Below are 23,083 nucleotides of genomic sequence, written 5' to 3'. Positions count from 1 at the left end.
ACAGAGTGAATATGGCTGCATGTTACAGGTGGTATCCACCAAGACACAGGTTATGTCACTAACGTCCTGGATCACACAGATCGTAGTGGGCAGTTGGGATTCGAATTCATATCTGTCTGGTGCCAGACCTTTGGCCTTTCTTCTATTCCACCAAAAGGGATTAGCCAGCTTCCACAAAGCTAAGTGGTACAAACTTGGGATGGTCTAGAAGTATCTCTGTAACAAAGGGGAGAGAGGAAATGCAAACCCCCCTGGGTTGCTCTCTGACTCTCCTCCTCCTCTGATCCACTCCAGCTGCCTGGGCCTCTCCACCATGAACAGCACCTTAAGGGATGTCCAGGCCCTGAGCCACCGTGAGTGCCTCCTGCCTTCCATGGCCCGGACTCCCTCTGTCACCCAGGTCACACCAGCCAAGAAGATAACCTTCCTCAAGCGAGGGGATCCCCGATTTGCTGGGGTTCGCTTGGCTGTTGATCAACGAGCTTTCAAGAGCTTTGGTGCTCTAATGGACGAGCTTTCTCAGCGTGTGCCTCTCTCCTTTGGGGTGCGCTCTGTCACCACACCCCGTGGCCTGCATGGCCTCAGTGCCCTGGAACAGCTGGAAGATGGTGGTTGCTACCTATGCTCTGATAAGAAGCCCCCCAAAACACCCAGTAGGCCAGGTTGGTCACAATGGAGAAGTCCATCTACTCAGCAATCAAGGGATTTTGAAAGCCGGTGTGAAGCACCAGGAACATCCTCTTCCTGCAAGGGTCCTAAAGCCCCAAGGAAGATAATGCTGGTTAAGAATGGAGACCCTAGATTTCAGCAGACTCTGGTTCTCAGCCATAGAAATACAAGAAACATGACAGCCTTTCTCAGCAAAGCCTCAGATCTTTTGCACTTTCCTGTGAAGCAGGTGTACACGACGAGTGGGAAAAAGGTAGGTTGTTGAGGTATGCTATTTCCTTTAAAAAGCTCTCTGGACCTCAAATCAAAATACTTAAATGGAATGGGGCGGTTATTCCTTGAAAAGAGGTACTGATTGCATTGCTACTAATTAAAGGTAAATTAAAGGAGTGGAGATAGGCAGTCAGTTAAACAAGCAATTATTATTTGCATTTTGGTTACCATTTAGTGAGTGCTTAGTGAGTGCCAGACACGGTGCCTTGCACATTTTTATTATTTTCTATCCAATTCTTCTATTATCCAATATCACCTATTTCAGGAAGAGTTCAGTGTGAAAAACAAAAGTTCCTCAAAGTACCTTGAGCAGAAAGTAACCTAAGGCAGAATATTATGGGATTCCCAAAAATTTGGACAGCTGGAGGCATGAGCTCTAAGCTGGATCTACAGGAATACCTCCCAGCAGAGTGCAGGAAGCTACTACCCTGCTTGAAGCTAATGTGATTATTGGTTCAAGGATACTTCTCTGAAGTGGTATCCAAGCTTATAAAGCTGGGACCAGGAAACTGCCACAGCTGCATCTTGGCACTCTTGACACGCAGGAGCACTGGGGTGCCGGGACTAGCCTGCCGCCTGGGCTGCTATGGCCTCCTGGTACCCACACATTTCCTTCACAGCAACAACAATCAGAATCAAGAAGAGATGGTATCTGCCCTCTTTGCTTTCCCAGACTTGATCAAGTGCATCTAATTGATGGAGAACCCAATCTGCATACAGCCTGAACTGTGGAGAAGGCTAGTGAATATAGCTTTTGCCTTTTCAGCTCCTGCAGAACATGAGTGAATACCAAAGGTGCACGGGATGGAGGATGGAGGTGGCTTGATCTAATCAACAGTTTCCCCATAATCTAATCCTATCGATACTTAACACCTGCATACACTATTCTACCACTGCTTAAATTTACAAGCAGCAGCTACAGCAGCATATTCCCACCTAAGTATGTAGCTATCTTTCCTACAATCAAAATATATTTGCCTTATCCCCAGAGTCACATCAGCACTGTACCATCCATCCTCTGGGCACAAGCCCACCTTTGTAGTCTCTGTCCTAAGATTTAACTGTCAAGTCACCAAAATAACTTGTAAAAAGTGCTAGAGGGAAGCAAGGGCAAAACATAGAAAATTGATTTATGCCTAGCAGAGTTGCAAAGAAAACTAGGTTATCTACTGCAAGGCCATTGATGGTATTAGGTTTCCTTCTACTGTCCATTTTATATTCCCTCTGCCCTCTGCCAGCACCTCAGCTGAATATGGTTATAGCTATGGCAGAGTGGCTGTGGACCATTTCCATCATCTAAATTATAATGCATTTACAATGTGCTAGCATGTGCTACATCATTCTTGCAGACTCTGAGGCCTTGGGGGTCCTTCCTGAATTGTTGTACTCTTGTGTTAATTTTTACCACTGAATATGGCAGCCACAGAAATCACCCAACAGATTCCCTGGGCTATAGATTACTTTTTCCCTGACCCTATTTACGTAATAGCATCCTATTCCCCCTAACCAAGATTGAATAGGATCCAAACTCTTATTCTGAGAGACTCATTACAGACCCATTCAACACAGAACCCCTCTTGTTGCCTCTTGGTTCATATGGCCAAGGGACTGTCTCAACTTTCAACTTCAATGACCCCCTGTTGTGTCTCCTGGTGGGGACATTTTCCCTTGGACCCAGAGTCCTCCAAACTAGCAGAGCCTGAAGTTGTTGGGGGTGGGAAGCAAAATGTCTGTAGCTAGGTAATAGGTGTAATAGTGAGAGGAGCTGTTCTCATTCCCACCCTTTAATGCCCAGGTATCTGTTGTCTGTGCAGAAACAGCACTATACTCTAGCGTGGTTGCCAGTCCAGAGCACATATCACTTCTTGCAAGATAATGCCTCAACATTATAAAGTGACTACTTTGAGCTGGTGCCCATAGGATGATCCACTGTTCTATAAGTTACATCTACTTTTGGGTGATGGGGATATGGCTACACAGTGAACTCCATGGGTATTTGTGCATTGCCTCACTCCTTTTGCTATGAAATCAGTTCTTTGGATAGAAGTAATTCTCATGCATTATGGCAATGATGAATGAGGTATCCAGTAAGTCCACAGATGGTGATACTATAAGAAAGATTTGGGTAAGGAAGGAAATATATATTCAAAATTAGTGTCTATTCCAGTGAATCCACATTTCTTACTCTCCCCCTGTTGGAGGGGTTCAATGACCATCATTGGCTGCCATGACAGACCTTTCTAATGAGAATGAGAGCTGCAAGGACTATGGAGGCTGGCTTCTCTGACCTAAAGAAATAAGATGAAATGGCCCATGAGATGGATGTCTGAGCACCTCAAGGTATGCTGCAAATCTCAAGTGTTTGGGCACAAGTTTAGCATGGATTTCTGCTCTTAGAAGATTGGACTCTCAGCAGACATGGCATCAGACCCACATGAATAAGGTACTTTACATTCCTAGTTCATGTTTACTTTGCCACTCTGCTCATGAGCCAACTGAGCACACCTTGAGGTGGTTGAAGGAAAAGAATGACTAATAGTCATTACAACAGGTCATTTGTCCACATGATTATCACCTCTGGTGGGAATTCCATGGGACACAAATGTTCTTATTCTCCAGGCACATTCTGGGAGACCCATTTAGATTCTTCTCTAGAGTTCCTTATCACCAGCCTTCCAGTCTTGTTCTGTCCAAGGCCCTGATTGTCAGTTTGAAATGCTAGCCACTGCCTATGAATTTCCATAGGACCTCCTGCCATTGCTCCTTACATGAAAAGTAGCCAATCAAATCACACTGTGTCTTGTACTTTCCTTCCTCACTGCCCTTCATAGCCCCCCAAGTAGGTCTGTAATGGTGTAGCAGTCAACTTTTGACTTGTATCAGCATATCCTGTGAAACCATCTGAAACCCAAAATTAAATATTTTCTTCTTCAGTTAAGTGGTCATAGGGAACTCCTCCAGGAAGTTGTAAGTGGAAGGGCAGGAGAGGTGGCAATGCAGCAGAAGCAGGTGAAATGGGAGTGTGACTCATGAAAATTACTTGTGCCTTTCATTCAAATGTTTGGAGCCTGATCTAGTCCATGTCACCACCTCCTGATGATGGGGTGCTGCTTTGACACACTTGCTTTATGGTTTGATGGATCACAAAACAATCATTTCAGTTTTATTTCAACCACTAGAAGAATCTGTTTCTGCATCTGATGTTTGGTGACAAGAGAAAAGACATTCTTTTATAGTAGTAGTGGAAACACCCAAGTCTTCTGGCTATCCCTGAACAGAGAGTTTGGACCTTGAGCTTACCATTTTCTTTAAGTCAGAGAAGCCAGCCTACTCCATAGTCCTTGCAGCTCTCATTCTCATGAAAAAGGTCTATCATGGCAGCCAGTGATGGTCAAAGTCTTGCATTCTACTATCAGAGATGATAATTCAAGAGCCTATTTTATCACTTTGTGCCAGAGACCACCAGTATCCCATTGTAACCAGATTATCACTGCCTTCAAACCCAATCAGGTCAGATGACTAATTCAAGGCTCCTATCCTTGAGGCTCCATTGCCTGCAACAATATCTGATACTGTACCTTGAATCAGTCATGATTCAGTATAGGGAACAGAAAACTCTGTAGGTATCTTAAGCATGAAGAAATTATACACAGAGAGTTTTGGGCTTAAAGATTGGAAAGCTGTAGGTTCATAGGCTTGATTTTTGGAAACAATTCCCAGAATATCACATATTTGACCCATCTGGGTAGATACATTTAACACAATCAAGCAAGTAGGTTGTTGGGATGAAGTCCCTGGAATAACTGAGTTCAGTATTAGCCCACCATTTCTGTGCTCTGGAATCAGGCGGGTCATGTGCTACTGCTGTCTGTTGATAACCAGAATGCTGGTGACTAGGTACTGGGACAATGAGTGTGGCTTTTGCCATTTCAGCTGCACACACCCCTTCATACTTTTGAGACTTTTTTTGTGTGTGGCAACAGTCAAAAGCAAAAGAAAGAAGTGTTCTTCTCCACTGTCATTTCTCTTACCTTGTGCAAGTGCATCTAATTATTAGAAATGATTTCATAGTTAGAATTCTAGCTGCAGGGGAGTCCAGAAAATGTATATAGAGCTTTGTACACTCTGCCATACTGGAAATTACACCAGAAAGAGAGCAAAATAGAGGTTAACTAATCGAGGACATGACCTCTACCACACAAACTCACAAGGCAATTCATGTTATTACTTCCTTTATATAGGTAAGAAAATTGAGGCACAAAGGTTAAGTAATTTGCTCATAGTTGCATGGCTGGCAAATGACAGAATCAACATAATGTAAGAAAACTCCTAAATTATGGCAGTTTGCTATGTACCAGCATGTGCTACATGCAGAGGATACAGAAAATAAGGCTAGGTACCTACCTTCAATTAGCTACAGTTTAGTGGGTATGGCGAAATGAGAGAGAGCAGGTACAAAAATAAGTTAATTGGAGAAAAAATATTAGTGTGTTTTCATATAGACTTAATGTAGAACTATTAGAGTTTCTTTTTTTTTTTTTTAATTTTATTTATTTATCAGAGAGAGAGGAAGAGAGAGAGCACAGGCAGACAGAATGGCAGGCAGAGGCAGAGGGAGAAGCAGGCTCCCTGCTGAGCAAAGAGCCCGATGTGGGACTCGATCCCAGGACGCTGGGATCATGACCTGAGCTGAAGGCAGCTGCTTTACCAACTGAGCCACCCAGGTGTCCCACTATTAGAGTTTCTGTAAACAAAATAGTCTCATTGCTCCCCAGGGCAGGCTGTGGCAAGGTTATCAGATTTCAGATCCTTGACTAGGTGAACACTCTCAATATCCTCTCAATAACCCTCTTTCTGTGTGTGGATCCTAAACCTTGACCTCTTTTTAAGATGAGAGCATCATTTAGCCCTGAGTTCTTTTTTTCCCCCTTGGGAAAGTCTGATTTCTTAGAAGTATGACTACATCTATAAATTGATAGACTTGGTTTGTGTTTGTATTTTTGTGATGCACGAGAGTTCTAAATCAACAAAGAAATGTGCTTAGTAGTTTGAAAGAAACTTCTAATTAACTAGGTTGAAAGACCTGGTGGACAGCTAATTTAGTGTCATTTGTGGGGAGAGGATGCAAGAGTTCTCTTTTTCTCATTTCCTTGTTAATGAACATACCCTTCTGATTTGAGAAAATAAAGAAGAACAGATTCAGCCCTTTGAAGATGAAACGAAATCCCCCAACAATGCCAATTACAATATAATGTCATAAATAGTGCATAGTCTCACATGTGCCATAGGGGCCTCAGAGTCATGGAAATTTTTCTAAAAGCGGGGACCTGTTTCTTGGAATGCAATTGTCTGCTCAGCATATAGCCCAGGATATCCTAGGGTAGGTGGGAAAGGATGGCATAAGCCTCTGGTCTGGAGCCTAGGGAATCATTGGAGGAGCCTGTACAGAGAGCAGCCTTGCCCTTCTCTGTTCCAGAAGGGCTGAAAGCAGAAGTCATGGGCTCAATATTATATAGGAAAACAAAGATTGGACCCAGGAGAGAACTCTTTATGGGAAATGAGTGAGATAGTCAATCAGATTTCCATAGGGAAGCTGGAGGCCCTTCTGCTTTGGTTGCTTAAAAAAAAAAAAATACATATTCTGGAGGCTGCAAGGGTGGGCAGGGAAGCAGGACAAAGACTTCTTGAAGTGTTTTCCACCTGAGGCATCCAGAAGAACCCCTAAACCACAAGACTTATAGTGGGTGGAGGGAGAGGTATAGGTAGAGAGGAAGGTCATGGTGATAGGACCTAAGACCCCAGCTAGTTATGGAGGTATTATGGCAAGTGGATAGGATCAGAATTCTGGGGTGAGATGTGCAAACTTCAGCAAAGGGTCAGAGTGATGAGATTATTCCTCTACCTATGTCTCCTGGGTAGATGAGCTCTGCAAACTAGGCTTCCTAACTCAACACTCTCCTTCTTCAGGTGGACTCTCTGAAGGGTCTGATCCACAGTCCCTCAGTGCTAGTATGTGCCGGCTATGAGTCTTTCAAACCTCTGGCAATGGAAGATTCTAGAAGACATGGAATTGAAACTTTATCTGGGCAGACTCCAAGAAACAAAACTGGTGAGTTAGTTTTAGAGTTTCCCCAATTTTGTTTGCACTGGAGAGTGGTTCAGTAGGACTAGGCAGATATCCCTTCTAGATAATTTTAAAAACCTGCCTTTTGGCTCCAATTTTTATGTATCCCAGTTGTTTTGGGTCATCCTTGCCTATTCTTCTTTCTTAATGCCATCGACCTTAATTGGGTTGAAATTTGACTGGTGTGTGAGAGAGGGGAGTTTGGTATTTAAAGAGAACAGGGATTAGGAGATCTTAAACTCTAAGTTTCTAGGATCTGAAATAAGCTTTATTTAGGACAATGGTGGACATGACATTATGGAGGCAATGGACCATGGGTATGTGGCATCTGAATCTTTCATGACTCCCTTAGGCAACAATAGAAGCCAAATGGACTAAAACTAACAATAATCACTAATCCTCCATCTATTCATTCATCTCTACATCCAACTGATCCAACTGTATGTATATTGCTCCAAAAAGCCTACTATGTGCCAGAGTATAAGTGTTGTTATTCAAAAACACATTACTTTAAAGGCATAATTAACAATTGCAGGTTGAAATTTTCAGCAAAATTATTGGAATGGAAATGGGCCAATTTGGTGAATAAACAAAATAACATCCTTTGTGAAATGCTGCTAAGAAATGACAATAATGGTTTTGGTGATTACTGCATGCCAGGTGCTAGAGGTACAAAGACCTTTTATCCACAGAGCTCCCCTTTCGAGGAGCTCCCAATCTCATTACGTGCTTACGGAAGAGCAGAACTTGGCAAAACCTTCTGTCTAGGACTCAAGTGGAAGGATCTTTTCTTTTGCTGGCCATAGGCTCAGCCTCCACTAGCCCTTTCCTCTTCCCAAGCAGGAGGAGATGAAATGAGAATGCATTAAGGGCTTCATTATTACTTGGGATCACTTTTTCTTCCTCCAAGGGCTCCCTTTTCTTCTTTTTCATGGCTAGAGTGCAGGCTTGACTATCAGGACTTGGTATTGTGTGTCCAGGTCCTTTCTTGCAATCATTTATCACCCCCAAAGCTTGATGAGTGTTAGGATGATAAATCACCACTAATAACTGCAAAACATTTTGCAGTTTACAATCAGGCGCCTATGCAGCATCTTATTGATTTTGCTTCCTGTGTTGGGGGTGGGCACGAGTCAGACCTGGAGATAGCTCTGGGCACTGCTGCTCAGCCTGCCAACTCTGTTGTCTATTGAGAACATACTTTGTGCTAGCAACTCTGCAGAAAGTTTTATGTTCATTGCCCTGCATCATCAAAACAAACTTACCATTATTATTTTACAACTCAGTAAAGAGGTTCTGCCAAAAACTACACAGCAAGGAAGTGGCAGAGTTGAGACAGAATTCAGACTTGAAGTTCATCTCAAAGCTGGTTCCTAAATTACAGACTGGATAATCATTCTAGAATGGTTTGTCCTTACTTTGTGGTTTTGGGGTGGCAGGGTATTTAGGTGATGAAAGGCTCATGATTAGCCGTTATTCTCTGATCCTGAAGCTCCCCCTAGTAGCTCACTGTCTTTCCTCTTTTCTCATACTTTCATTGTGTGCCAGGAAACTGGGGGCCAAAGGCCAAGCAGAGTGTGATCCACTCAAGGTCCAGGTCGGGCAGCCGGCCACAGCAGTTTTCCTTGCTATCAGAGAGGTCTGGTCTCAGCAACCCTCCGGTGTCCCTGCATCATGCTCAGATGGACCCCGCTCATGATGGACACCCTCAAAACATTCCTGCCCAGCTTGGCCCATTGGTGGCCAGTGATGATGTTGAGAAAAAGATCCGCATGAACGAAGATGGCAGCTTGTCTGTAGAGATGAAAGTCCGCTTCCACCTACTTGGGGAGGACGCACTCTTCTGGTCCAGGAGGGTGGGGAGGGCCAGCGCCCTCACAGCAGCCAGTGAGGAGGTCCCTGTCCTGGGGGAGGTGGGCTCCCTCCACTGTGTGTGGGAGGACCACCCTGGGGCCTCAGAACATAAGGCACAGGGACAGGGGCCCTGTGAGGCAGGATGTGAAGAAGCTTGTGGCCAAGGCCTGTGGCAGCCAGGGTCCAGGTATGAGATCTGGATGAACCCCCTGTACTCCACCCAGGGAGAGGGGATGGCCTCTCGGAAGAGATCCAGGCTGACCCAACACTCCCACTCCAGGAGGCCCTGTAGCAAAGGATTCACCAGAAGGAAAAGAAGCAGCAAGGACAATGTCAGCCCTGCCTCCAGTGACAGACCCCCCAAAGACTCTGAGTCAAACCCCTCCTGCTGCTCCAGGTCTCCAGAGGGCAGCGTGGGCAGGTGTGACCTACATTCAGCCTCAGGGGCTGCCTCCCAGAGGGGAGCAGGGTGGGAAACTGATGGCCCATCACGGACTAGGGAAGCCCCAGGTCAGCAGGGAGCAGGGCATGGCAGCAGGGAGCACCACAGCTGCCTGAAGCCCCAGACCCGAGGCACGGTAGGTGCTCTTTCTGACTCCTCAGGGAGTGCTGGTTCTCACGAGCAGTCTAGTGAAAGGAGTGAACAGCACCAGGGCTTCCAGAGCCAGACAAGGGCCATGACTACCTCCCGAACAAAGGCCACTCAGGGAGAAGGCCCCAGTCTTCCCACGGTGAGTCCCTTGTCTTTGAGGAATGAGGACTCCCAGGCAGAAGAGAATGGACAGGGTACCAGGAGCACCCAGGCTGAGGGTAGGTCTGGGATGAGACTGCCCCTGGCTCCAGGTCATTCTGGCTCTGGGGACACTGCAGAAGGCTCTTCTCCACCTTCTGCCTGCACCTCAGTCCCAGGCAAGAGAAGAAAGAAGGGCAGAGCCAGTGCTTTGTCCTCACCCAGCATTTCTGGTCTCAGCCGAGGGGCTCAGATAGGCTGCCCCAGTCAACACCACACCCGAAGGCATACCCACTGCCCACCTGACTCACCCATGCCCAGGCAAATGCCGGGACCTCCCAGCAGAGGCAGGGCCTGCCCAAATGGCCCAGCGCCACCCCTTTCAGCAAGCTCACCCAGTACCAGGAACCAGGCCTCCCAGGATACAGGGTCAACCTTCTCTGCCTCTCTTCATTCCCAGTATGCACAGGGGGTCAGCAGTGCACTCATTACCCCTGTGAGCAATTTGGACTGCGCTTCCAATTTCTACTCCCCATACCCTCCCTCTGCTGAGGCTGAAGTGGACCCTGAGTTCAGGGCATGCTCATCAGCTCCCACACCTTCCAACACATCAGACTCTTTGAGCAACCAAGCTGATGGTCTAGACAAAAAGGCAGGGGGCAGCATTCCCAAGTCTTCCTGGCCTTTAGTTCTGCCAGTTGGACAGCCCGACACAGGGATGCCAGGAGCCCATCAAGGCTGCAGCTGCTCATCGATCAGCACATGTCTGTTCCACAGGACACCCAGTTGTACGTCTCATGCCCTACAGACCTCCCAGCCATTGAGAAGCCTGGGACCCTTCTCTGAGGTCTCCTTGGCATGCAGCAGATACTGTCCCACTCCCCCAAGAACATGGCCTTTTGTCAAGAAACACCCTTCATGTAGTAGCAGCCCCAGGGCTGACTGCAGGCCAGGTGGGGGAGAGCTGAGGGAGGGAATGCTTGATGCATGGCACCCCCGACCCCCTGGCTCTCAGTCAGGGGCTATGGGGAAAGCAGTCAAAGCCTTGAGAAGGGGCAGTTCCAGCTGTGGCCCCAGGTCTGGGAGAATATACCAGGGGAAGAAGGTTACTGGTAGAGGGGAAAACCTAGAGGGGCAAGAGAAAGATGGCAGAATGGTGCTGGGTGCTCTGCCCCAAGCCTCACCAGACGCTGTAGTCCGTGAATGGCTGAGCAACATTCCAGAGGAGCCCATACCCATGAAATGTGAGATGGTGGATGAGAGCACAGATGTGGCAGGGAATGACCCAGAAGGCCCCAAGGAGGACCCTGTGGACCAACATTCCCCAGAATGTCTAAGGGAGCCAACACAGGTCAGACAACTGTCACATGAAGGGGCCACCAGCGAGAAAGCAGAACCAGGTGAAGCCTTCCCAATAACTGGTGATACTGATCCCAAGTCAGGAGAGGGTCTTCCTTGTAATGGAGTTTCAGAAGACCCCAGGGAAGCTGGAGCAGGCAAAGGCATGGCCGCAGACTGTCGTGTGGGCCAGTGTGTGCTACCTCACAAGGTCTCTGCATCCATACAGATCATGAAGGTACTGATGGGCTCCAAGCAGGGCCGGCCTAGCAGCCTGCCTGAAGTGTCCAACACAGTGGGTAGGAGGCTCAGCCATTCTGCCCAGGCCCTTATCACCTGTCTTGCTGGGCTCCACTTCTTTGAGGAAGACCTTGGGCCTCCAACTGGCAAAGTGAGGTTTATAGATTCTTCTCGGTACCAGGAGCTCCTGAGCACCATCCAGGCCCTGTGGCCGGGATGTGACCTCAGGCGAGGTGAGCTGGACTTGGGGCTCTGGCAGCTTGGCTGGCGCCAGGCTCTGCCAGGCCTCAGGTCTGACATCGTGACTGAGGACTTCACGCCGACATCCTCATCTGGTGTGGATGTCCACAGTGGTTCCGGAGGCTCAGGGGAGGGCAGCGGACCCTGTGTCATGGAATGTGCCCTGGTCCCTGAGAAGATAGCATTGCCCTTGAAAATCCCCTCCCAGAGGTCTGATTCTAGAAACTCTGAGAGCCAAGAGGATCAAGGAAACCAACATCCAAGTGGTTCCACAGCCTCTTCAAATTCCCAAGCATGGACTTGTGCCAGCAGAAAAGATGAGACAGAGAGAAACAGTGGGGGGCAGGTTCTGGGACATAACCTGGACCAAGAGGTTGAAAACACAGTGCAAGATGAGGAGGCCCTGCTAGAGAAAGTTGGAGAAGAAAAAGAAATAGCAGCACTGCAAGGAGAGGGTGTCCATGGATTCCCAGAAGAGGAAAGGGTCATGGGACAAGAAATGTCAGAGGCCAACTTTCAGGATGGGGAGGGAGCCCAGGAAGTTAAGAGTGGGCAGGAAGAGGAAGCAGGGGGAGACCCTGCCTCCACTCTTCTTTGTCCTCCAGGGGAAAGAGAGAAACCCACAGAGCTCCCTAGGAACCTCAGCGAGAGGGATCCAAATACCAGCGGTCCCCAAATGGAGCATGGTTTGGAGAAGCTGCCCAAAGCAGCTGAGCCATGCCATGTGCAAATCCAGGCCAAGCATACTCAGGGGCCTGGGGAGAGGAGCTCTTCTCAGGCCCGCAGAGTGTCTCTGGACCCTGATGCCCTCTGGGTGTCCAGGTTGCTGAGGAAGATGGAGAAGGCCTTCATGGCTCACCTTGCCAGCGCCACAGCTGAGCTCCGAGCCCGCTGGAGTCTGCAGAATGACCGGCTGCTGGACCAGATGGTAGCAGAGCTGCAGCAGGACCTGGATTGGCGGCTCCGAGAGAGCACTGAGAATGAGCTTCGAAAGATCCAGAGCCGGGCAGGGGGGAAGACGCCGGCCCGGGAAGCCCTCCGGTGGGAGCTGTCTCTGCAGACAGAGCAGCGCAGACGTCGCCTCCAGGGCCTGCGGCACCTCTCAGCCTTCTCCGGGCAGGCTGGAAGCCAGGGTCCTGGCTCCTTCCCCATGGAGGAGGATGCGTCCACCCTCAGCGGAACCCTGGGCACCTGGCTGGTTGGGGAGCCTGAGGGGGAAGAGTTTTGTCCCTGTGAGGCCTGCATGCGGAAGAAAGTGATCCCCATGTCCCCAAAGGACACAACAGGGGCACCCAGAGCACCCATCAAAAAGGCCTTCGACCTGCAGCATATTCTGCAGAAGAAGAAAGGAGGGTGTGCTAGTGGGGAGGCTGCAAAGACATCCTCTAAGGAGGAAAGGATGGAGCCGCTTCAGGTGGACCCCTTGGGGACAGGGACCATCCAGGAGTCCAATGGAGGCCTGGAGCTGGGGTTAGGCCAGGACCCTGGGCCAGAGGAGCAGGATGAGGGTGAGAGCAGCCAGACCCTTGGCAGAGATGGAGACTGCCGAGGGGAAGAGGAGGAGGCAACTGCTCAGAAGAGAGAAGGGATCACAGGGGCTGATCGAGGCAGTGTCCCAGAGGGAGCAGGTGAGGAAGAGCAGGGTTCTGATGGAAAGGAAGAAAACACAGAAGAGGGCTCTGGGGCTGACACCAGTTTGGAAGGTGAAGCCTCAGGAAGAGAAGACCCAAGTCTAGGAGGACAGGACGATGGTGTCAAAACTCCAGAGACGTGGGAAGCTGAAGGAGAGGGGCAATCAGAGTTAGGGGGAGGAAACCAGGGGGAGAAAGAAGGTAGCCCAGAGGCTGGCTCCGGACAGGGTCAGCTGGCTGAGACTTCTGGAAACAGCAGCCCAGATCAAGAGGGGGAGCCAGTACTGCCCTCTACCCCAGGTGGAGACAGCCCCTGCCAGAGGTCAGGTTGGAAAGCAGGTCTCACTTCCTTCAACATATCTTCTTTGGGAAACTGCTCTCAGCTCTCTCAGAAAGGCTCTGAGGAAAAGCCTTTGAGCAGAGACATGAGGAGCATCGAAGAGGAGTCCAAGGGGGTCCCTGGTTCAGAGAGAAAAGTCACAGGCATGTATCCAGAAATCTCCGCTTCTGAGCAAGAAGGAGCCCCCTCGGGCCCCAGGACTCCAGAGCACGCAGCAGGTAAGACCTCTGGCCTAGAAGTTGAGAAGGTAGTTAAAACTCCTTCTTTCACAGAAATGAGGTTTAAAAACTTCACCGTGGACAGGACAGATGCCTTTGGCCAAGAGGACTTAGATTTCTAGAGCTCCAGCTGCAAGGCGGTCATGGGTCTGTTTTTATTTACACTTGTCTACACACCTGAGCGAGGCTCAGTCTCCTGAAGATGTGCAAGCGGCTTGGAGAAAGATCAGGACTTGCCACGGGGCACAGCCACACCACACTGCCCCTGGGTTCTAAATCCTGGAGCTTCCCATGCTCAGTGTGAAGGAGGGTTATCTCAGATCTGCCCTGTTATCCCAGGTCAACTGGACCCCTCCATTTTCCTGCTGAACCCAAGAGGATGAAATGGACTGGAAATGTTCCAGTAGAGTTTTTGTTTGTGTGTTTGTTTTTTGCTCTCATTCTTTTCCCTATTGATCTCCAGTTATTTTTCTCCTTGGCCTCTCTTGGCATTCACCTCATTCGACTTTGAGGTGCTTTTTTTCTAGTCTTGAATATATTTGGTGACTCTGCAAATGTGAATACTTGGAAGATACGGACAAATTCAGGGTCATTGGACAAAGTTTGTTCTCAGCCCCAAAGTCCAAGTGTACATCCCTAATTCATATACATATTCATGAATATACATACTGGTAATGGAAAAAATTGGGAAAGGCAAAAAAAGCAGGAAGAAGGAAAAGTAGTCATCCATAGTCCCATCACTCAGAGATGACTAATGTAGCGGTTGCCTACAGTTCCTTCCCAATTTTTCCTAATAATTTGATGGTTGAACTCATACTTATACACTTCTTTTTCTTTTCTTTAACAATGCAAGAATTTCCCCCAATTTATCTCAAAATCGTCACATGACTTTTATTCATTAAAACTATTTTTAATGCCTGAATAATTTATTATGCAAATATAAAACACTTTACTTAGCCATTTCCCTAGTATGGACCATTTAGATGGGTTTCATTATTTTGTGTTTTTTTGCTTTTTTTTTTTTTCCTTAACATTTCTCTGCCCAAACTGCAGATGATTTCCCTAGAATAGATTCCCAGGCTCAAATTTACTTCACCGAAAATATCAGCTTTTCCGAGGCTTTTGATATCATGCTGCCAAATTGCTTTTCTAAAGGTCTGTACTAATTTACATCACCTGGCCCACCACGCACTCATCCGTATTTGGTATAACCATTCAAAATGAGAAATCTTTTCCTAATTTTACGGGCAAAAAATAGTACCTCATTTTAATGTGGTACTATTTTTGACATATTTGATTGCTAATGAGATTAAAGAGTTTTCTATGTTTATTAAGAAGCTATTTGCATATAAATTTTAAGTGTATGCCTTTTGCCCATTTTCAACTGAGATCCTAGCTTTTTTTTTTTTTGATGAACTGATTTGCATGTGCCCTTTATAATTTTATTGTTAATATTCTAGTTATTATTTTTGAGATTAAAAAAAAAAAGCCCTTTCTTTGTGTCCTTCCACATCAAGCCTTGACCAAGTCCTGTCTGAGTAGGGAGCTCCTGATGGGGCAGAATTTCTTTGACTGGTTCTCACCAGCATTCCTGCTCCTACATGACCATTCTGTGTATTTAGAATTATTAAAGTGGAAGTTGATGCTACAAGGACAGGTATTGCCCCCTGGTTGTTAAAATGTAAATACTACTAATAAAAAAATAAGTAAAAATTTAAAATAGTAAAAAATTAAGAATAAGTGAATGTTGGATGTAAGCTGGATCCTCAAGCCTGCAGTCACCTACTGTTTCTAAGTGCTGGAGATGTTCTTAATAAAATTTGATGTGCTGTAAAGTTTTTTGTTGTAGGGTTTTCTTTCTTTCTTTCTTTCTTTTTTTTAGGATTTTATTTATTTAGTTATTTTAGAGAGTGGGGAGGGGCAGAGGGACAGAGACAAGCAGACTCCACGCTGAGCATGGAGCGTGACTCAGGGCCAGATCCCAGGACCCTGAGATCATGACCTGAGCCAAAATCAAGAACTGGATGCTTAATCAACTGAGCTATCTAGGCTCCCTGATGGAGTTGATTCTTCAAAGTGTTTACATTAGAAATATATACACACACACACACACACACACATACACACTGGTGCCCTAGCCAGCAGCCCTCAGTGGAGGAGGTTGTATTGTGAGCTTTTTTAAAATACAGTGACATGCAGAGTTGTCCAGAACCTGTCACTGTTAGTTGACATGACATATATACCATGCACTTCTTCTGTGGCTTGAGGTCTCCAGTCATCCCACTAATAAATGTTGCAACATTTGTGTTTCCTGATCTGACCTGCCCAAATGACAGAGACAGCCTTCCCTAGCACTCAGTGACCTGACACTTAATGAAAATGGTGTTGTCTGTCTCTGATCCTGAGAACGCAACAGCTTGGGATTTGGAGTTGCATGACCTATAAGCTCAAGTCCCAGCACTAGCACCATAGTTTCAACTGTGAAAGAACTGTTTTCCTCACTGCATTGTTGAAAAGTAGATGAGCTAACACATGAAGCTTCACTGTACTCACATTGGGAAAACAGAAATATTTTCATTAGCACTGCTTTGTTTTCAATGTCTGTTATGTGTCAGTGACCATATTACATGTACGTATACTCTTTTTTTTAACATTTTTATTTATTTATTTGATAGACAGAGATTACAGGTAGTCAGAGAGGTAGGCAGAGAGAGGAGGAAGCAAGCTACTGAGCAGAGAGCCTGATGTGGGGCTCGATCCCAGGATCCTGAGACCATGACCTGAGCCAAAGACAGAGGCTTTGACCCACTGAGCCACTGTCTTTGGCTCAGGTCCTGTACGTATACTCTTAACATGTCTGTGAACGAGGCAAGTCCACACTGTCACCCTGTGTCACAAATGAAGCAACCGCAACAGAGAAGACATACACAAACTTCTCTGAACTCAGGAAGCTCCTTAGGGATAAGGCCAAGATTGAAACACAGATATTTCGGAGTCTAAGGTCCCTGTCCCTTCCCCACCATATCATATTTTCTTCATTTCGATTCAGGCCCCATAAATAAATAAATTAAGTAAAGGTGATCAACACTTTGTTGAATGAACTTACTGCAAAATAGTTAAGACTTAGAAAAGTAAATTAGATAAGATCGGTTTGCTCGGCTGATTGCATTATGTCCTTAGTAATGGTCTACTTACATACAGGTATCAGGAGCTGGAGATAAGCTGGTTTCATAAAACTATAAGTTAAGCTGGAGAATTATCTCTCCGTGGGATTCGCCTTTTAGTTACAAACTCACCTCCCTTAAGCTCCCAAATATTTCTGCCCTTTATCTTTTTAAATGTTGTTGTTAATGGAAATCTCTGTTTTCTTACGACTGGGAGATAGAGAATTCAGGGCCATCCGGGAAGGTGGAGCTCTTCGTGTCTCCTCTCTGTGGTGATCATGCCGCATAGCAGGGTTCAGGACTCTGATATGTAGCAATCTTGGGAAAGTGTTGGCATTCCTGTAGTCTTAACCCGAATCCCTGATTCCAAACCCGATTCATTTGTCACTCAAAGGGTTGTCAAAGTCCTTAAAATATTTCCAGCCAGGGATTTGTCCTTGAAGTCAATTGAAGAGGGAAGTGAGCACTAGTCAAGGAAGCCAAGCTCTTCTCTTTATCCTGTTGTCTAGCCAGTGGGGATCAGAGGCTCTAGCTCCAAAGGACTGTCTTTCAGCAGCTGAGAACCAAAGACCCCCCGTGTCCAGGACTCGTGCCCAGAGATTCTGACGTTATTGTCTGACTTAGAGCCCCAGCACAGCTATGTTGTCAAGCTCTCAGACGTATCCAGTGTTCTCTCGAGCTGGTTCATCGCTGACTTGGTCCAGCTTCTTTTCCCAGGCGAGAAGACAGACCCAGCCTGAAAAAGGTAATTGCCTAAAGCACACAGTGAGATAAGTGGCCATGCTGACACCAGATACCATGTCTTACTTCAGACTCCTCCTTCCCAGAGCTGAAAGAGGCCCTGCTGAAGAGTAAGAAGAGCCGCAAACTGCCCTGCCTTGTAACCAGACCTGTGCTCACCTCACCTGCATGCCCATCCACCTTCCTCTTCCCCTCAATTCCCCTGCATCTGACTCTGTCCCTGAGACCTAGGCTTTATCTCTACAAGAGCCCTTCTTAGGTGTCCTGGGGGGTAAGGGGAGGTAACCTGACCTTCTTCTGTGAAGCTCTCCAGGCAGGTGCAGCTTGGAGGGGGACACATCCTGAAAGATTTCCAAACAAATCATAGGCTTGGGTTTCCACCTAGAGAACTTCATTCAAGTGGACAGTCCCACTCAGAAAATTCTGATTCAGTGTGTCTGAGGTGGGACTCAGGAATGTGCATTTCTCACAAACCCCTGGAGGAAAGCCCACATACCTACCTCTCCCTGACTGCCTCGCTGAGTTGAACGCTTGCATTCTGTGGTCAGGTCATCCTACCAGAACTGGGGTTCCTCAAGAGGCTGTGCACCTCTACCCAGCCTTGCCAGCCCTCCAGCACTCCACCCCAATCCCCACCACACAGTTTCCCTGCTTTTCCTCATGATGTGGTCTGCCCAAAGGACACTATAGGCGAGCCACAGCAACCTTTCTCTACTTCCCTTTCTGGAGAAGCAATTAGGGTGGGTAAATAGAAATTTCCCTCAGCTGGTCCTCCCACCCACCTCCAAATCCCAGATCCAGAGGCCCAGCTGACAGCCTGGGCCCCCTGGTTATCTATGGGTCTCACCTGGGGCAGACACAGATCTGGGCAGCAAAGGTCACTGAGGTCATGCCCTCTCACTAACCAAGTTATCCTGGGCAATGGGTCCCACACTTGTTTCATGACTTCCCCTGGAGCTCCCCCAGACCTGGCCTCCTGGGGCACTCAGCCCAGTGTCTTCAACCCTCAGACTGGTGGTCTTTGCCAGCATTTGAGCTGAGCCCCAGTATCTAGGAGGAGAAGGCAACTGCGTCATGCTCTCCACCTCTAGGCAGGCCTCCATTTTCCCACTGCTCCTACACCCTCACCCCAGAGGCACTTGTAGACCCTCACCTATGCCTTCTTTCCTACTGGGGTTTATAGAGCCCCACCCATAGCCTCTTGGGTTTTAAGGTTTTAGACTTCGTTTACAGGTGATCAAACCCAAGGTGCCTAGTTCATTGATGAGATGACTGATTGAAGGCCTCACAGGTGAGGAGCATGACCCAGCTGCTGCTATGCCTCTCCCCCACTTTCATCTATAAACTCTGCCATCTCAACTCACCATCCTGCACCACACTCTTTTTTTTTTTTTTTTTTTTTTTTTAGATTTTATTTATTTATCAGAGAGAGAGAGGGAGAGAGAGCGAGCATAGGCAGACAGAATGGCAGGCAGAGGCAGAGGGAGAAGCAGGCCCCCTGCTGAGCAAGGAGCCCAATGTGGGACTTGATCCCAGGATGCTGGGATCATGACCTGAGCCGAAGGCAGCTGCCTAACCAACTGAGCCACCCAGGCATCCCTGCACCACACTCTTGACCTTAAAATCACGGCTAGTGGCCTCCTTTCCAAACAATGTGGTATTTTTAGTCATCTTCCTGATTGGTAGGGCCAACACTCTTAATGATGCTCCCCTGGCTTAAAACAATGTCTCATCTTCATGGCCCCCCAACAGTCCATCTCTGGTGCTTCCTCCATGGCCTGCATGTGAACCTGAAATGCTGAGGTCTCCCCATGCCAGCTCATTATTCTTCTCTTCTCCTCATTTCACTGAATGACCTCACTTGTTCTTGCTGTTGTTGATCCTAGTTTTCTGCTGATGACTCCCAAATCCAGGGCTTCAGCCCGGGCACCTCTCTAAGCTTTCAGGCCCTACATTTTCCTTAGGAACAACACATGCAGAGTAGAACTCCTCTCCTTTCTCAGTCTTTTCCTTTCCATGCTCAGACCTGGCACATGCACATACCTGGCATCATCTCTCCTAGACTCATTTCTCCCCAACACCCATGACACCCCACCATCCCTCCTAGACTCATCTCTTCTTTCACCAAGTCCATCAGGTCCTCTCTCTCTGTTCTACTAAAACTTCCCAGGCCTGGTGATTCAGTTCTCACTGTTACTATCACCTGCCTAAGACGGTCTCCGTATTTCTCACCTTGCTCCACTCAGGTTTATCCTCACCATGATCACCATCATATATCTAAAAGATAAACCTCACCATGTTACTTCTAGCTATAATTAGGCAAGAGTCTGTATCACCCAGAATGATGCTCCTGACTTCTTACAAATTACCCTACAGATATAGACTCTACAGACCCTTTTGTTAATGGCTTGGAAAAATCTTAAACTTTTACTAAAGTATTTTGCTGAAGCTTTGGGAAGAGACTATTTTCTTCCCATTTGCTTTTCCCAGGACTGTGACCTCAGCTTGCTCTTGCGTGGACTCTCCTTGAAGCAGCACTGGAGAGATGGCAGAGCACAGTGGTTAGTAGTGTGGACTTCAGAGGTTAACTGAGGGGCTCTAACCTCACTTCCACCACCAGTCACCATTTACTTAATCTCCTTCATGTGAAAATCAAGGTAAATAATAGTACTCACTTCCTGGAATGGTGGATATGGTTCAGAGAGAATACACAAAGCAATTAGCATGGTGCCTTGCTTACCTGGAAAGTTATCAATAAATACTATCAGTTGTTGTCACTGTTATTTTGTTCTTTTTATTCAGCAGAGTTAGCTATACCAGTCAAAGAAAAACAACTTGGGGCATTTTTATATGGGGAATGAGGGAACTTCCCCTAAAACACAGGCTGCCATGTTGTTGGAGTAGCGCACCATGTGAGTAAAATATGGATACTTGACATGAGCAAGAGGCCCTTCCAGCTGGGCTGTCCAGGAAAGTACCAGGAGATAATGATACTTGGCCTGGGTCTTGAGGGATGAGCTTTGGTGTAGAGAGGTGAAGGAAAGGGCATTCCAGGTGGAGGTGATTACAGGAGCAAAGGAATAGGGAAGTCATACATGTGTCTGGACCGTGAATAGTGAAGAGCCAGGATCTCTGGAACCAAGCATGAACGAAGTCTCCAGAGGGAGTGTGGTCGTGTATACAGCCCCATAGTGAAGGCCACTTGAATCCCTTGGATGTTGGACAGCCCTGACCTTTGGCCAGAAGTATTTAAAAGCAGCCCTTAGAGAGCCCTGCTCTCTGTCTTCATTCCAGTAACTAGACCACTGTTTTTCGTCTGGGCTTGAGTCCTTCACTTGGATATTCAGCTCTGTCTGGGATGCCTTTTGATGGAGGGTCTACCTTGCTCTTGAAGGTACAACTTCCCCTTGTTCCCAAGATAATCCATGACCTCTTATTGCGCTTCTAATGTGTATCAGGCAAATATAGGCTTTTACGTACATTCTCCACCTTTAATCCTTGCCATAACCCTAAAAGGCTGTATATTTCTATTTGCAGTCCTGCCCTTGGCCTACTGGGCTGAACCTTCCAGATTCTCACATCTTATTCCAGACAGTGTCTCCCCACCCCAGGGCCACCCTTCTTGTTTGGATCCCTGACACCCCCACTGGCTTATCCCTGATAAGGAACAGGGAACCTATGGTTTTCCAACTGAGGGAAGCCTTCGAAAAGCATTAATGTTTTCATTTGTAACAATGGCTGGGGGAACTAGTGAAGTTTGGGGTACGGGGGTCAGGATGCTGACACCTTGCAACATGCGGGCCAGTTCCTCACGAAGATGGGTGGTCCCACCTCAGCCACCATGGGTATTACTATTGCTGCATTTTATAGCTGAGAGGACTGAAGTTTGAGAATACCATGGCTTCCCCAGTGACACAGGGCTATGAGTGGATGAGCATCCCTCTCCTGATTTCTGACTCTTCCCACTCTCTCCCATAAAGAATGAGATCACTCCTAACATTCCAGACTGGCTTGGGAGCACCCTACCTCAAGGCAAAGTGATGAACTGAGTGACCTTTCAAAGCTCCATCAATCACAGTCATTCCAGGAAAGGACAAATCCAGGGACAGATACTCATTGGGTACAATGGATGGAATGGTGGGAAGGGTAAGAGTTGGAGTGATTCATTTTCTTGGAAAAGGCTGAGTCCCACATCCTCTTTTGCTCTGCCCCAGCATGGTGAGCTTTTTCTTGCCCTGTGGGAAACAGGTCCTGACAGGATAGGCATCTCCAGAAAATGTTGGGGACCCAGAGGTAAAGAGAATGCTTTCTAAATCTTTTGTTCTACAATTAAGGAGCAATTATCTTTCTTCTGCTCTTTGACCTCTGCCTTCCAAGCATACCTGACCTTCCCAAATGTGTATCAGAATCAAATCCACAAAATGTTCTGAATTTAAGGGATAGAGGAAGGAGATAAGACATCTACAGGGTAAACTGAGTTTATCCCCTCCTGTACCCAGGGTTCTTTGTCCTTACTATGAAACTAGATGATGTTTAGGTCAACCTGCTCTTGCAGGTGGAGATTATGATTTCTGCCAGTGGGTTCATTGCAATTGGATGTCACAACAGCACTGCAAAAACTCATTATGATAGAGTTTTCCTGCATTACTTAGACCAGCATTTTGAGGCACACTATCCACCGATTGACATTTGTTAGTTCTTTCAACCAACATATGTTGAGTGGCTGTTTCATGCCAGGTCACATCCCAGCTGCTGAGGATGCAGAGGAAAAACTATGCTCCTGATATCCCTCTCTCTGTACCTGATTGTGTGACCCCTCCCTGGGGTTTACTGATTAGCAGTGCTACCCTCTAGATGGTTAAGTGGAATAATAGTGTTTCTCTTCCGGGTGCCTACCAGGGCAGCAACAACACAAAAACCCAGAAAGTGACTGAGAAGACTGGGAGGTGCAACACGAATGGCTTGCTGAAGAGCAACTCTGGAGCTAAAAGACCAGGTGGCAGTGGTGGTGTGGGAGCTTCCAGCCAGGAAGAACTGGAGCCAGGATGGGGTAAGTTAGCCATGAGCTGAGACAGGGGATCAGGTGACAGCAATTAGGAAGAACCATGGGGAGTTACATGGTATATGGGGGGGGGGGTCTGTGGGTAGTGGGTATAGGGCAGAGAGGGAGCTGAGAGTCACCAAAACGCTGCCTAGTTGAGAAAGGAGCTCTGATGACCCCAGGCCTGTATCACCTGAGAGATGCCTATTCTGGAAGGCAAAAGAGACTCATTATAATGGAGGAGGAGGGGTGTGGAAATTTTGAAACTCCTAGGGCACTTTTGAAGAATTAGGATAGAGCTTTGTCCAACATGAGGGCAGGCCTCTCCCCATGCCTTAGGGAGGACTAGGCTTCAGCCAGCAGAACTGGCAGCTCAAGGTTGGCCCTGGCTCAGAGACCCACCCAACAACCAGGTCCCCAAAACACAGACCCAGTCTTAGACTGGAAATCTAAGAGAGGTGTGAGATATTGTTGGGGAGG

The 23,083-nt window shown here is 47.3% G+C and overlaps 1 protein-coding gene across 1 annotated transcript; it reads left to right on the top strand.

The window, feature by feature from the left end:
• Nucleotides 1-313: 313 nt before the first annotated feature.
• On the top strand, nt 314-13,779 carry RP1L1 (RP1 like 1). Its single transcript, XM_059166595.1, has 3 exons — nt 314-922; nt 6,910-7,051; nt 8,615-13,779. Exons 1-3 carry the CDS (start codon nt 314-316, stop codon nt 13,777-13,779), a joined length of 5,916 nt encoding a protein of 1,971 aa, XP_059022578.1.
• Nucleotides 13,780-23,083: the final 9,304 nt, after the last annotated feature.

The sequence above is a fragment of the Mustela lutreola genome, chromosome 1, assembly GCF_030435805.1.
Source record: "Mustela lutreola isolate mMusLut2 chromosome 1, mMusLut2.pri, whole genome shotgun sequence".
In the NCBI taxonomy this organism is placed as follows: Eukaryota; Metazoa; Chordata; class Mammalia; order Carnivora; family Mustelidae; genus Mustela; species Mustela lutreola.
Note: the sequence above shows the minus strand (reverse complement) of the source record. Positions and strands in the feature narration are given on the sequence as shown.